Source organism: Furipterus horrens, unplaced genomic scaffold (genome assembly GCF_987537825.1).
Source record: "Furipterus horrens unplaced genomic scaffold, mFurHor1.1.pri manual_scaffold_6, whole genome shotgun sequence".
Lineage (NCBI taxonomy): Eukaryota > Metazoa > Chordata > Mammalia > Chiroptera > Furipteridae > Furipterus > Furipterus horrens.
This window is the reverse complement of record NW_028327176.1, coordinates 164,051,079-164,064,503: the sequence shown is the minus strand read 5'-3', so window position 1 is coordinate 164,064,503 and position 13,425 is coordinate 164,051,079. Positions and strand designations below refer to the sequence as shown.

General features: G+C 42.0%; 1 protein-coding gene across 1 annotated transcript in view; it reads left to right on the top strand.

Moving 5' to 3' along the window:
* The first annotated feature begins 2,993 nt into the window (after positions 1-2,993).
* Positions 2,994-13,425, top strand: part of MTCL3 (MTCL family member 3) — a 47,327-nt gene continuing 36,895 nt past the window's right edge. The window contains exons 1-3 of the mRNA XM_090279825.1: positions 2,994-4,200; positions 4,610-4,834; positions 6,562-6,720. Coding sequence (XP_090135951.1) covers positions 3,088-4,200; positions 4,610-4,834; positions 6,562-6,720 — 1,497 coding nt within the window. The 5' untranslated portion in view covers positions 2,994-3,087. The remainder of the gene's footprint in view (positions 4,201-4,609; positions 4,835-6,561; positions 6,721-13,425) is intronic.

The window sequence follows — 13,425 nt, the reverse complement described above, 5'->3', positions numbered from 1 at the left end:
ATTATTATACAGAGTATGGTTCCTAGCAATTGGTCCTGTATTCATAGTGGAAATTAGAACTTAATAGAGAAGAAAATGTACCGAGAACAAACCTGTCTGTAAACGATCTCTGCAAACCAATATTTAGTCGGTTTGCACTAAATTAGTCGTGACATCTGCAGAACCCTTTGTCTGTGGGACCTTGGGTCTGACAATATCTACTCATGGAAACGACGGCTGCTGACTCCGCCCGTGTTGGGGGTGGGGACCGTGCACCGCGTGGAAAGCTCGATTGAGAATTAAAGTGAGCGAACAAAGAGAACTCCCAGCAGCCGCCTGCCAGCACCTCGCAGCTGCATCAGGAGACCTTAGTCACGCCCGGAAGGCTGTTCGCATCCGTCTGCCTGTGAAAGAAGCTCAAGTGAAAAATTGATGGAGATTGATCGAACCCAGGACAAAGCTTTGCAGAAAACCAGTGCGACCGATTTCGAGCGGTTTTGGAATCATCTGCCAAGGACGGGATACAGGAGCGCAGGAAGGACTTTGAGCTCGGCCACCGATCTTCCATCCCGGGCGTGGCTTTGGCCTTTTTGTCTTCTTGCCATCCCTCACCCCTTTCCCCCTCCCCGCCTTCTCTTTCCTTTAGAAAGTAGCCTCTCTTTGGTTACTTCTACCCTTTCCTCCCTTGCAATCCCGCCTCCTCCCCTGCCCAGTCCGGTGAGGTCAGCTCATGAATATCAGTGCACTTCCCGGGGAGCGTCTGGCACGGCGTGGTACCTCCCGTGGTCGCCGGCTCCGAGCAGCAAGCAGCCCTAGCCCAGCAGCCGAGCGCCAGGAAGTAACCCGCGCTGGGGCCACCGAGTCTGCACGTTAACGCCATTGTCTGGAGAAATCCAGTGGGTGTGGAACTGGTGCTAATGGGCCCAAAGTCGTGCTCAGTCAGAGAGTCGAATATAATGCTACGAAGTTAAACTTTCCTCGTCTCTGAAAGACACAATAAACCCTGGGGTCTTCGGAACATCAGAAGGAAAACGCTATTGATTTGCATCAACTTCGAAACATCGCCTCCGCAGAGAAGTGAGCAGTTCTTCCGAATTTCTAAAGGGACGGGGGATGAAAGCTGGGGTAGGTTAATGGACAGATGAAATTGGAGATTTAAAATGTTGGTTTGGGCCGATCAGGGGTGCCTGGTTGACGATTTCCACAGAGGAAACCTTCAAGAGGCACAGTATCTTGCCACTTTGGGAGAACCACGTGACAGCAGTCAGGTACCCTTGATTGTGGAAGCCTATCTTTCTCCTGGGTTAGAGCTAGCTCTCTGGGAACCAAATTTTAAGCGTTCTCTGGTAGCTCTCAGCGCCGGAGTGATTCTGTTTAATTCAAAACAAAAAGAAGGTCTCATTGGCAAAATAACTTGTTTGGGTGATCACGTTATGTGACCCACAGGGATGAAGTGGTCCAGACATTCTAGGAGCATGTGGCTCCAGGAGAACACGTAGAAAATAAGTTGATAAACAACTTTGTTTTTCTCCCCTAATTATCTTCTTTGTTCACTATTATTTTTCAAATTTACTTGGAAAGGGATGCCGCGAAGAGAAAGGGGATGTGGAAGGAGCCCTCCAGTAATATTTTTTAATAAAATGAGGCATCGCTGCACGTTGATTTAGTTATAATATTCAAAATAGACAATTACAGGAATAATGTTAGTAGGGTAACTGGCAAGCATCTCATCTCCCAATAGGAGGATTTTTTAAAAAGCAGAACTTTCTGCCTAGTCATGCCCCTTTTAGTGCTTTAGAGAGAAATTATAGTTCTAAGGAAAAGGCACCTAATTGACTAGATGACAAGCTAGCTGGATTATGGTGGAGAACCCAGGAGGCAATGGCTTGCTATTTTCCAGATTTTAAATGCCAGTGATGGCTTTGTCTATGAAAAAAATACAAAATAGAAATTGGTCTTATCACCATGACTTAGGATGTACAAGCTTTCTGGGTGCAGAATCAAGATGCAGCAGCCTTCTGGGTGCAGGGTCATTCTGTCTCAGAGTTTGGCTCCATAGGAAGGACTGGGCATTTTAAAAAACATAACTTTGCTTATATCATTTGAGAAAATGCTTAAAAATAAAAATATTTTATGTTAGCAATCACACTTAAAACCAAAATAAATAACAAGAACTATGAAATTTGGGTATGTGTAGAAAAAGTCATCACCTATAATTTAAGAAATTGTGCAGAACCATCAATAAACTTTCTAAAAGTATTTTTAAAAATTATTTCCCAAAGCTTAAAAAAGAAAAACCCCTTTAGAGTTCCTAATGACTAAACTATATAGATGATTGCTAATGCCATTTTCTTGAAACGGAAGTTGATAAATATATATATTTAGTCCTAGTCTAAAGGAAATTGGGTGCATTCCTCCAACTAAGAATAACAATAAGTGTTAGAGCTGTTTGAGAAAAGTGCCATTTATCCATAGAAAATTTTCTTCAGGAACCTCCCTCATAACGCTTTTTCTGTATCTGACACTGAGAATATTAATTAAATAAAACTCTCTCCACTAAACTATACTTTAAATTCTAGATTTGAGGTGATAAAAACTCTAGTTGAAAAATCAGGGTATTGACAACTCTAGCATGCAAATATCTCCTTTACGTCTGAGGCTTCTTCTTGATCTTATACTTTTTTCTTTTTCTTTTCTTTTCTTTTTTTTTTTTTAAGATCTTCTATCCATTCAATTCTTTTCTGACTCCATGTCTCACCCTTGGGAATGTTAGGTTCAGCTGCTGTCACATCATTTTACTGAGGTGGAGTGGGTTGGAAATAGCGCCTCCCCCGGCAAAACGAGAATTGACAATTCCGCATCTTTCTCCAGTCAAGGCTTCTCTTAAGCGCCTTCCAAATCTCATAATTTTTTAGGGCTTTTCTTGCATAGCAAAATCACCCTTTGCTCTGTACCAATGCAGACATGCTGTACGCTTTTTTGTTTGTTTTTATTTCTTTCTGTTCCAGACTAGAAAGGAAATGTGGTGGCAGTGAGGAGGGAAGAGAATGACCTGGTGATGGACCATTCTAAATTGCATCCGGTAGATCAGATCCTTCTTAGACAGCCATGAGTCAGCCACCGACCGGGGGCGCTGCCCCTGCCACAGCCGCAGCTTCCGCCGCGAACGCTGCCACTGAGGCTCGCCTGCACCCAGAGGGCAGCAGCAGAAAGCAGCAGCGTGCTCAGTCCCCCGCCAGACTGCGGGACAATTCGGTCCGACTGACCACCGCTGCTACTCGGTCCCCGGTGGGGGCAGGCACTAAACTCAATTCTGTCCGGCAGCAGCAGTTGCAGCTGCAGCAGCAGCAGCAGCAGCAGCAGCAACAGCAGCAGCAGCAGCAAGGCAACAAGACCGGGGGGCGCGGGCCGCCTCCGGCCGGCACCCGAGGAAGTGGAGGTGGGACGGAGAAGGCGGCGCCCCTGGCTCCCAAAGGGGCCGTGCCGGGAGCTGTCCAGCCCGCGGCTGGTGCTGAAGCGGCCCCCGCGGCGACCCTGGCCTCGGTGGGCGGCAGGAGGCCTGTCCCGACGGAGGAGCTGCCCCGGGAGCTAGAGCCAGTGTCCTCTAAACTCGGGGAACCCCCTCCACTCGGGGAAGGAGGCGGAGGGGTTGGAGAAGGAGGAGGAGCCGGGGAAGGGGAGGGGGGCGTTCCGCCGCCGCCCAGGGGCTGGCGAGGGAAAGGCGGACGCGCTCAGCCCAGGGGTGGCAGCGGCGGGGAGGGGGCCACCTCTTCTCCACCCTCCTCCGCGGCCAGAACCCCAGGCCCCAGCAGTAGGAACTCCGGAAGTGGCGTGGTGGGGGGCAGCAGCAGTGGGGGAGGGAGCTACTGGAAGGAAGGATGTCTGCAGTCTGAGCTCATCCAGTTCCATCTCAAGAAAGAGCGGGCGGCAGCCGCTGCGGCCGCGGCTCACACCCACACCAAGAACGGCGGCAGTGGCAGCAGCCGCAGCTCCCCGGTCTCTGGCGGCCCTGCCATAGGCGCGTCTCTTGCAGTCCCTTCCTCCTTCCCGATGGCGGCGGCAGCGGAGGGCCCCCCGCAGAGCGCAGAGGGCGGCGCAGCTGGCGGGGGCATGCAGGCGGTGGCGCCCCCTTCTTCGCAGCCGCACCCGCAGCAGTTCCAGGAGCAAGAAGAAATGCAGGAGGAGATGGAGAAGCTTCGAGAGGAAAACGAGACTCTCAAAGTGAGGGGGGGGGGAGGGGAGGTTTGGGCCTCGGGGGACTAGGGCGTGTCCGGGCGGTGAGAGGCTGCTAACCTGTTAGGGAGCCCTAAAGAGGGAGGAAAACAGGAAATGAGGGGAGGGGGTTTCTAGGCCTTTTCCGGCTTTAAAACAGCCTGAGATTGGTAGCGTTAGATTTTAATGTAAATCCAAATCTGTTCATTGCCCCGCATTTTCATGCAGAGAGCTAGATAGAGTAGGAGAGCGAGAGAAGGCCTGAAGACGGCCCATTTTTTCTAGTTTCTTCGTGTCACGCCAGCCTCCTGGAGAGGGGTAATAAAGCTGAGAATTTGGAGTTGGGATGGGGTGTACACGGTGTATGTCCGAGGGGTGGGAGGCGAGGCTAATTTTAACCCGCGACCTGTCGCGCCAGAACGAGATCGACGAGCTAAGGACCGAGATGGATGAGATGAGGGACACTTTCTTCGAGGAAGATGCCTGTCAACTGCAGGAAATGCGCCACGAGTTGGAGAGAGCCAACAAAAACTGCCGGATCCTGCAGTACCGCCTCCGCAAAGCCGAGCGCAAAAGGCTCCGCTACGCGCAGACCGGCGAAATCGACGGAGAGCTTCTGCGCAGCCTGGAGCAGGACCTCAAGGTCTGCAGCGCGGTGGAGGCGGGGAGGCGAGGTGGGGGCTCTGGTCAAGGGCTCTTTGCTCTTGACCAATGGTGACTGGCAAAGAGCTTTAGGGACGTGGAGTTTCGCAGCTCTGACTACAAATATCAGCCCTGGAAGAAGGAGAACAGGCAGGTGGATCTAAGAGTAAGTGTGTCAGGCCTTATAGAGAACAAGCTCTTGGGGCCCTCCTGGGAGTAACTGTGGCTCTAACAGAGGTAGTGGGAACAGGGCACCTCCCTCCCTGGCGGAAACAAGGGCGTGGCAGAGCACAGGCTCTGGCTACATTGAGGCCTCTAGAATCTGCCTTCCAAGTGAAGGCCGCGTGAGATCAGGCACTGCAGAGCAGTGCGATGAAGGACTCCTCCAGGGCTGTTGAAGCCCTGAATAGGAACAGCACTGGGATGACAGATATTGAGATCTCTCCCTGCAAGTACCTGCCCCATATCTTACAGGAGTCCTTCCTGGTTTACCACTTCCATAACTTCCTGAAAGGAAAACTATCCAATATACAACGCTTTTGGAGAGTAAAGTAAATAAAAGAAACACTTTATGGTCTTTTTTTTTTAATGCGAAGTTGGTTGTTAAGAATCTCCCCCAGGAGAGAAATTACAACTTTGAAATGCATTTTTAAACAGGTATGGTCTGTTTAATTCAGTTTGACTCTAAGTCAGGTGTTATCTTCATGGCCTTGGACAACCAAAAATATATAATTTTAATTGTATTTAACTTGAAGGTAGAACAATCGAATGTAATTACGTTATATGTGTTTTAAAGAAAGCAGAAAACATTTTATGAAAGTTGGGGTATTATTTCTTTTTTTCTTTTTTTAACCTTTGTTTAGTACTCACTAAACACTGGAGACTGTGGCAAGCATTGTTACATGAATTATGTTATTATATATTTTGCAAGAAAAAAAAGCCCTGTAAAATAAGGATTATTAATTGTAGCATTTAACAGGTGCTTGAAATGGAGCTATTACTGGGGTTAAGTGCCCAGCCTCCATCCAGCCCTGTACGTCAGCTGGTAGGTAGCCAGGCTAACTCCCCACCCAGTCTAAACACACAGCCTGTGTCTTGAGCCACTATACAAGACTGCTCCACTTTTCCAAACCCTAAAATGTCCAGGTTAATCTCACAACAGGCAGCAAAAATGCACACTGTTATTTATTCTTATTTTTTTAAACTTAATCTCAAGGACTAAAGTGGTTCCTAAAACAAAGTACTTGGAAGTACAAGATCAAAATTCATGCCCCTCACCCCACTTGAGAAAACATCACTTTCTAGTCTTTAAAATAGGTGATCATAGAAATATGTACCTCATAGAATTAGAGAAGATCTGTGAAATCTCTCTACATGAAAAAGCACAGTTGAACACTTATTACCATAGCATAGTATAAAGGTTAAGGGAACAGAGTCAGGAGCCAGAAGACCTGGCCACTTGTTAGCTGTATGACCTTGAGCATATTATTTCACATCTCTGACATTCAGTTTTTCCATCTATAAAATAGAAATAATAATCATACCTGTTTCTTAGGATTGTTGTGAGGGTTAAATGGTTTATGTATGTGAATGGCTTATATGTAAAGCATCTGGAATAATGCTTACTATATGGTAAATACTAAGTATTGGCTTGTAATTGAGTAAAACTTTAGCCCATATATATTGTTGTCTTTAATTATGTTTTATTGTTATACACACTTTAATTAGGTTGCGAAAGATGTATCTGTGAGACTTCACCATGAATTGGAAAATGTGGAAGAAAAGAGAACCACAACAGAAGATGAAAATGAGAGACTGAGGCAGCAGCTTATAGAAGTTGAGATTGCAAAGCAAGCTTTGCAGAATGAGTTGGAAAAAATGAAGGAGGTTAGTATTTGATTTTCTCATAGTGTGCTAATTATTTTTAGCTCTTTAGAAAATTCCAAGTACTAATATGACTGTTAAAATAATTTTATTTTTTCTTGATTATACAAGATTGTTGTTCTCACCCAATACGGTAACAGGTAGATGAGTTTGTACTAATAAATGAGAATTTTACTTCAGCCCTACCTTTAACTTGACATATATGAGCTGTGACTAATGTTTCATCCTGTATATTCTAAATGTGTGAAAATAAATTACATAGATATACCAAGCACAAAGGGTGTCAAGAGTATGAAGGAATAAGCCTTTGGTTGGCAGAAGGGAAGAACTAATTCTGTGATGTTACTACTTAGTTCACAGAACCACAGACTTTTAGGATGAAAAGCACATAACGTCCATTTAGTATGTTATAATCATTGCCCAAATTCTTATAACAAAGCCTCCAAGTGGTCTAATGCATAGAATATCACCAGTGACTAACCCTTAAAAGATATTCTGCAGTAGCTAATTCTATCACAGCAAACCTGTTTTTAAAGGGTTTCTTTGTTTTAAGTTGAAGTCTATTTAATTGCAATTTTAACTAAGCCATCTTAGTTCTACCCCTTAGGGTAGTAGAGTCAAAAATTCTCTTCTGCATCAGCCATTTCAAGATTCCTACCATGTTTCCCCTAATCTCAATAAAATCAGTATCAAAGAAAATAATTGGAAGAGAAAAGAAACAGAGAAGGTTTATAAAGAAATAATTAGCTTTGTGATAAGTAACAAATTAAAACAATAAAATAATTGTATTTGAAAACCACCTGAGTATTTAGGTATAACTTGTGAAAACCACTGAGGATTACCAAATTAAGTAAGTAGTCCTTTGAACATTTTTCTCTGCTTAAATGTGCAGATTTGAAATGAAAATCTTAATCGTTCCATGGACAGACTGCGATATTGCAGTTTTCCATTTGTTGTGCTTATCTCAAAACGGTATACAGTTGTATCTACCGTGTAGCAGTGAAATTATCAGTAGTCTGATTAAGAAGATATGTCAGGAATTTTAGAAAACTGTTTCAGTGGGGTAAACTCTTTTGTGACCTAAGTTTCTGCTTATTCTTATACTAACCTGACATTCAACAGATTTAACGTGACATTTTAATAATATGTAATTAATGGCTAAAATCCAAGGGTGGCTGTGTGCTGCAGTCAAAAATCATGGAGACTAGGAGACATGTGACTATCCCTACCAGTAACTAACTGGGTGATTCAGAAGTTCTCTAACTTCTACCTGCTTCTGTTTATTCAGCTGTAAAATGTTGTTTTCAAGGATTCTCAACATCTGTGACTACCGTGGATTTTATTGTGAAATCCAGAACGTTACCTTTAAATAGAAGCATAAATTTTTTTCTAAAGTTAAGAGATCAAATATAAAATCAAATAGATATAAGTATGTGTTTTTTCAACAATAATATACAGTTGAAATTTGTCAAAAACTGGAAGTTTAATTTCCGGGAAAATAATAAAGTAGGTAGCTAGGACTGCTATAATGAAGTATCACAAACTGGGTGGTTTAAACAGTAGAAATCTATTTTCTCACAGTTCTGGAGGAAACAAGTCCAAAATCGAAGTTGTGGCGGGTTGACTCCTTCTGAGGGCTATGATGGAAGGATCAAGTCCAAGCCTCTGTTTTTGGCTTGTAGGTCACATTCACATGGCATTCTCCCTGCAGCTGTCTGTGTCCAAAGTCGCCTTCTTAGAAGGACACCAGTCATATTAGATTAGGGCTCACCCTAATGACCTCATTATAGCTGCATTTACTCTATAAAGACCCTATCTTCAAATAGGGTCACATTCTGAGGTACTTGGGGTTAGGATTTCAAAATATGAATTGTGGGAACACAGTTCAACCCAGGATAGTAGCTATTAAACACCTGCATATGGACAAACAAAGAGAAAGTAAAGTTCATTGTTAGTTCCATTTGGCTTCATCCCATGTTCCTACCAAACGTGCCTTTCTTTGTATTCTTTGTTTATACAATTAAAAATATTCAAGCCAAAAAAAACTTCAATTGATTACCAAGGATAAAAGAGAAACACCTTATGATTTGGTATCATGTGAATGTTTTTCAGGTGGCTATTTAGAATGTTGGATTTAAGAATAGCATCAGGACTTTCTGGTTTTCATTGTATGTCCATGAAAGAGGAAAATGCCTATAACCTGGTTGTCCATTAGCCAGACAGATAGGACTGCCCCATCTTAAAGCCAAAATAATCTGGCTTCTGGGAAGAAGGTCTGGAACCTGGGGATGTCTTCAGGAGAATCATTGTAAAGAATCAAAGGAATTTTGATTCTGTTCCTCACATCCTTCCCCATGACTATTTTCTCCTTCCGCGCTCTAACTGAATTGGGAGAACACTCTTGCAGCACCAAGTAGTGTGGGTATATATGTGCATGCCAGAGAAGTAATTTGTATTCTTCTTGGAGTTATAAAAGCCATATTCAAATCCCTGGTGAGAGACTACGACAGTAAAAGCGTAAGGAATTTAAGAACAGCTATGCAGCACATGAGTAACCTTTTATTAAAAGATTGGCTCTGAAATAGCATTTACAGTTTGAGAAGATGGAGGTGCAGAAATAGAGAGCGAGGGCAAGATAGTGGAAAATACAGATTTGAGGGATTCTAATGCAATATAGGAGCAATGAAAAATATTCTAGTAAGAAAGTTTCATAATCATTCATATGAGGTTGACCCTTACAGTGTTCAGGAAAATGTCAGAAATAGAAAAAGTAGTTTAAAAGTATGTTTAGAAATCAGAAATGTTTCATTAAATAACATTTCTGTAATGGTAATTTTGTTGCTCTCCAAGAATATAAATACTAAAACTGAGCTGCAATAATAACAGGCTCACTTTGTAAGGTAGGTGCTATGAGCCTGAAGACTGTCTTGTCCCTGTATGGTTGCAACAGCTTCAGTTAACCATCTGCTTCGTTGGTTATAAAATGAAAACACTCAAGTCCTTGGTGAGTGCTAATGGCATGACTGTCATCCCTTTGTGGCATTCTACCAGTGGAGAAAATAGAACCATGCCAAGCTTTCCATTATGAAGAGAAGACACTAGTTATAGAGTAAAATCATAAAATATTAAATAGATAGTACTAGAGAGAAGTAATCCTCCAACTCCCAGATTTTAGTTTCCTATCTGGAGTCATGTGGAACTTGAACAGCCCAATTGGGACCAATCACCCATCTGTCAGAGTTTGCAAACCATTTGCTAAAGGTTTAACTGGCTTCAAGGGTGTTGACCAATTGCTCTCAGGGCTGGTGGCTGCACAAAGCTCTGTGCACCTGCTCACATCCATCTCCTTATCTTCTTCCCCCGAGAGGATGGAGTAGGCACCCGGGGGTAAGAAAAGTTGAGTAGAGACAGGATGGAGATAATTAGTTACATTTACTACAGCTTGTTGCTCGTATTGAAATAGCTGATATCTGCCAATTGCAAACAAGCTGGGGCTCTTAGGGTGCTGCTTTGAAATCTTACTGGTATTCTCACTCCCATTATAAAACACTGATTGCTACTAGCAGTATGCTTTCTTGCAGTAGAAGAAATGCCTTTACCTTTTTGAAAATGACGGGCTATCCTTCAGCGTCACAAACAATTATAGAGAAATTATTTTACAGAAGCTACAACCAGCTCTTTGAATGCAAGTACAAGCTAATGCACAAATGGCATAGAGTGAGGATTTGTGAAGGGGGTTTGCTTCATTTAATTGAGGATTACAGCCCTTCATGAAGTCCTGCTGCTGTAGGAAAAATCTATTTCCAAAGCTATGGCACTCCCATGATCTCCAGGAGTGAGGGTCTTCTCATACCACTTTTAAGGTCTGGTGATTGGAGAAGCGCTGATAAAAGACATTTGGCAAATAAATGACCAACAGGACCTTTGAAAATGGAAAGAGAATAAAGTTAACTGAGATAATGATAATTGTTGATTAGATCTTTTACATTTCAGAATCTGTGCTCTTTGTGTTGTCTCGTTATCCCTCACTTGCACAGAGGAGTCTTAAAAGAAAATGATTCTCTTCACTTTGCCTGGTCTTTGCTCTAGAGGGCTCTTAACTGGACTACTACAATAGCGCCATATATCTCGGCACTTCCATTTTCAGTGTAATTGCTTAATATATTCTATCTATCACAATGAACTTTCATTCTAGAACAAAAAAATAATTAATGCTATAAATTTCTGTCTCTGGGTTTTTGTTTTTCTGGTAGGTCTCAACTGTAGAGAATATATCTGTATACTCAGACTTTTTGCAGACAGAACACAGACAAATGCTTGTGAAGCATGTTTATAATTATCTATTTATTTTCTTATATAAAATAAAGAACTAATTGTAACTATTCTTGCTTTTGATAGAATGTGCTTGTCTAAGTTATAAAGTGCAAAGAAGAAATGCTGAGTGATAAATTAGCAAAGCAGCAGCCCAAGAGACAAGTTTTAATGGGTGATTTTGGGGGCATTTTAAATATTTCTTCTTAGTTCTGGTAGTTTCTTTATAATTTGAAAAGAAAATGAAACAATAGTCATTGATATTTTTAAGGGAAATTGCCATAAATATTTTCAAAAGCGTCGAACACTGTTACTTCAGTCCTATCTTCTCATACAGGGATCCCCAACTTCCAGGCTGAGGATGGGTACTAGTCTGGGCCTGTTAGGAACTAGGCTGAACAGTAGGTGGTGAGCTTGAATATAATGTACTTGACTCATCCCAAAACCCTCCTTCCTACCCTGGTCTGTGAAAAAATTGTCTTCCACGAAACCAAACAGATCCCTCGTGCCAAAAGGTTTGGGGACTGCTGTTCTCTGAGACAATAGTTTCTTGAATGACATTGGGAAGAAAAATAGAGATTAAACTAAAAAAAAAAGGAAGAGTATGCCAAGTAAGCACAGACAGGCTTTTCTTCCAGGAGGTCACCATGTATTTTTTTAAATGTATTTATTTAGAACTTATAAATGTTGTGATTGCATATGTAGTTACATGCACTTTAAAGTGATTCTGAAGACTCAGTCTTGGGTAAATGGCTTTTTTACCAAGATGCCAAGTCCCCAGCAAAAGCAAAGTACAATAGTACACAGATCAAAAGAACCCTATTGGTGGATTATATTTGAAGCATATTGACCTTCTATTATAAACTCTAAATTCTTAATTCCTAATTTTTTTTACATAAAAATGTCAATATAACTTACCCTACGTAGTTGGTTAGATCCCAGTTCCCCTCTCAGCTGGAATTTTGAACTTTTTGAAACAGCCAGTCACTGTAAAAATAAAGGTTTTATATGATTAACCATCTTCTACTGAGTTGTAGTTCCCAGTTGAAATACCCATTGATTTTGATGTTTACAAAATCATGGGCTTTATAAAAAGTGTTCAGCCAATGTATGTTGAAATGTTTGTTGAATTTGCTGATAAACCATATTCTTGAGAGTTAACTCTCCAACCCTGGACTCTCCCAGTTTAACAGAAGGTCTGGAGCTCTCAGCTGAACACATGAGGAGCTTACCTTTGTGTAAATACTGGATGAAAGTATGCTGCTTAAAGAGTTATAGATATGTTTTACTTCTCTATCCAACCTATTTTAAAGGGGATTTAAAATGGTTCACAATAAATCATAAACATTGAAATAAGGTTTAAAAATTAGGACAAGTAAGAATTCTAGGAAGATGAAGGCAAGCTTAATTCAAGGGATATACATTATTATGAATAGCTCTGAGTTTAGTTGTAATCAAGGCAGGGAGAGAAATACTGAAAGAAATTCTTTTCTAGCTGTGACCAGACATATGGAGGCAACTCCAAGCTTCCTGTAAGGCCTCCTGAGCAACCATGAAGAAAATCAATTGTAGTACAGCACAATGTCGACAATTATAAACAGACTGTATTTACATAGTAACCAAGGGATGCATGAGCCTTCTCAGTAATTGTTGGTTCTCAGCTATATAATTAATACATTGGGAATTAAAATTTTTGCAGAATATTAAAAACTAAGGCATTTTGTCAGTAGTGTGAATTTGTGTGTGGGTTCCTGGAAAGAGAATATATCACGGAGTCTGGAAACTGGCTTCGAGGACTCAATTCTCATTCCCTGTGATGTTGAGCAAGTAACTTTATTTTATTTTTTTAACATTTTATTTATTTTTAGAGAGAGGAGAAAGGAGTGAGAGAGGGAGAGAAACATCAATGTGTAGTTGCCTCTCGCATGTCCCCAATCAGGAACCTGGCCCACAACCCAGGCACGTGCCCTGATTGGGAATTGAACAAGCGACACTTTGGTTCACAGGCTGGCACTCAGTCCACTGAGTGCCAAGGAGTTGAGCAAGTAACTTTAAATTTATAGTCCTTGGTTTCTTTATTCCTAAATGTGGAAGTTAAACTGAATGTTTTCAAAGGCCCTTGTAAAAATGTAACTTTCTGGTTTGGCGCAGTTATCTATCTCTGTGCTCCCTGAAAGTTTTATTCACAGGCAGGTATGCCACTCCATTTTGTTATTACTATTTTATCGCTGTACGTATCTTTCATTTATCCAATCAACAGATATTTAGTGAATCATAATTAATTACCTGTTGTAGCGTGACCATAGATACCACAAAGGATACAAAGATAGAGATATCAGGGTGCTGCATTCAACTGAGTCTGCAATCACTAGGGGCACAGCTGAGTGGTTTTGAACC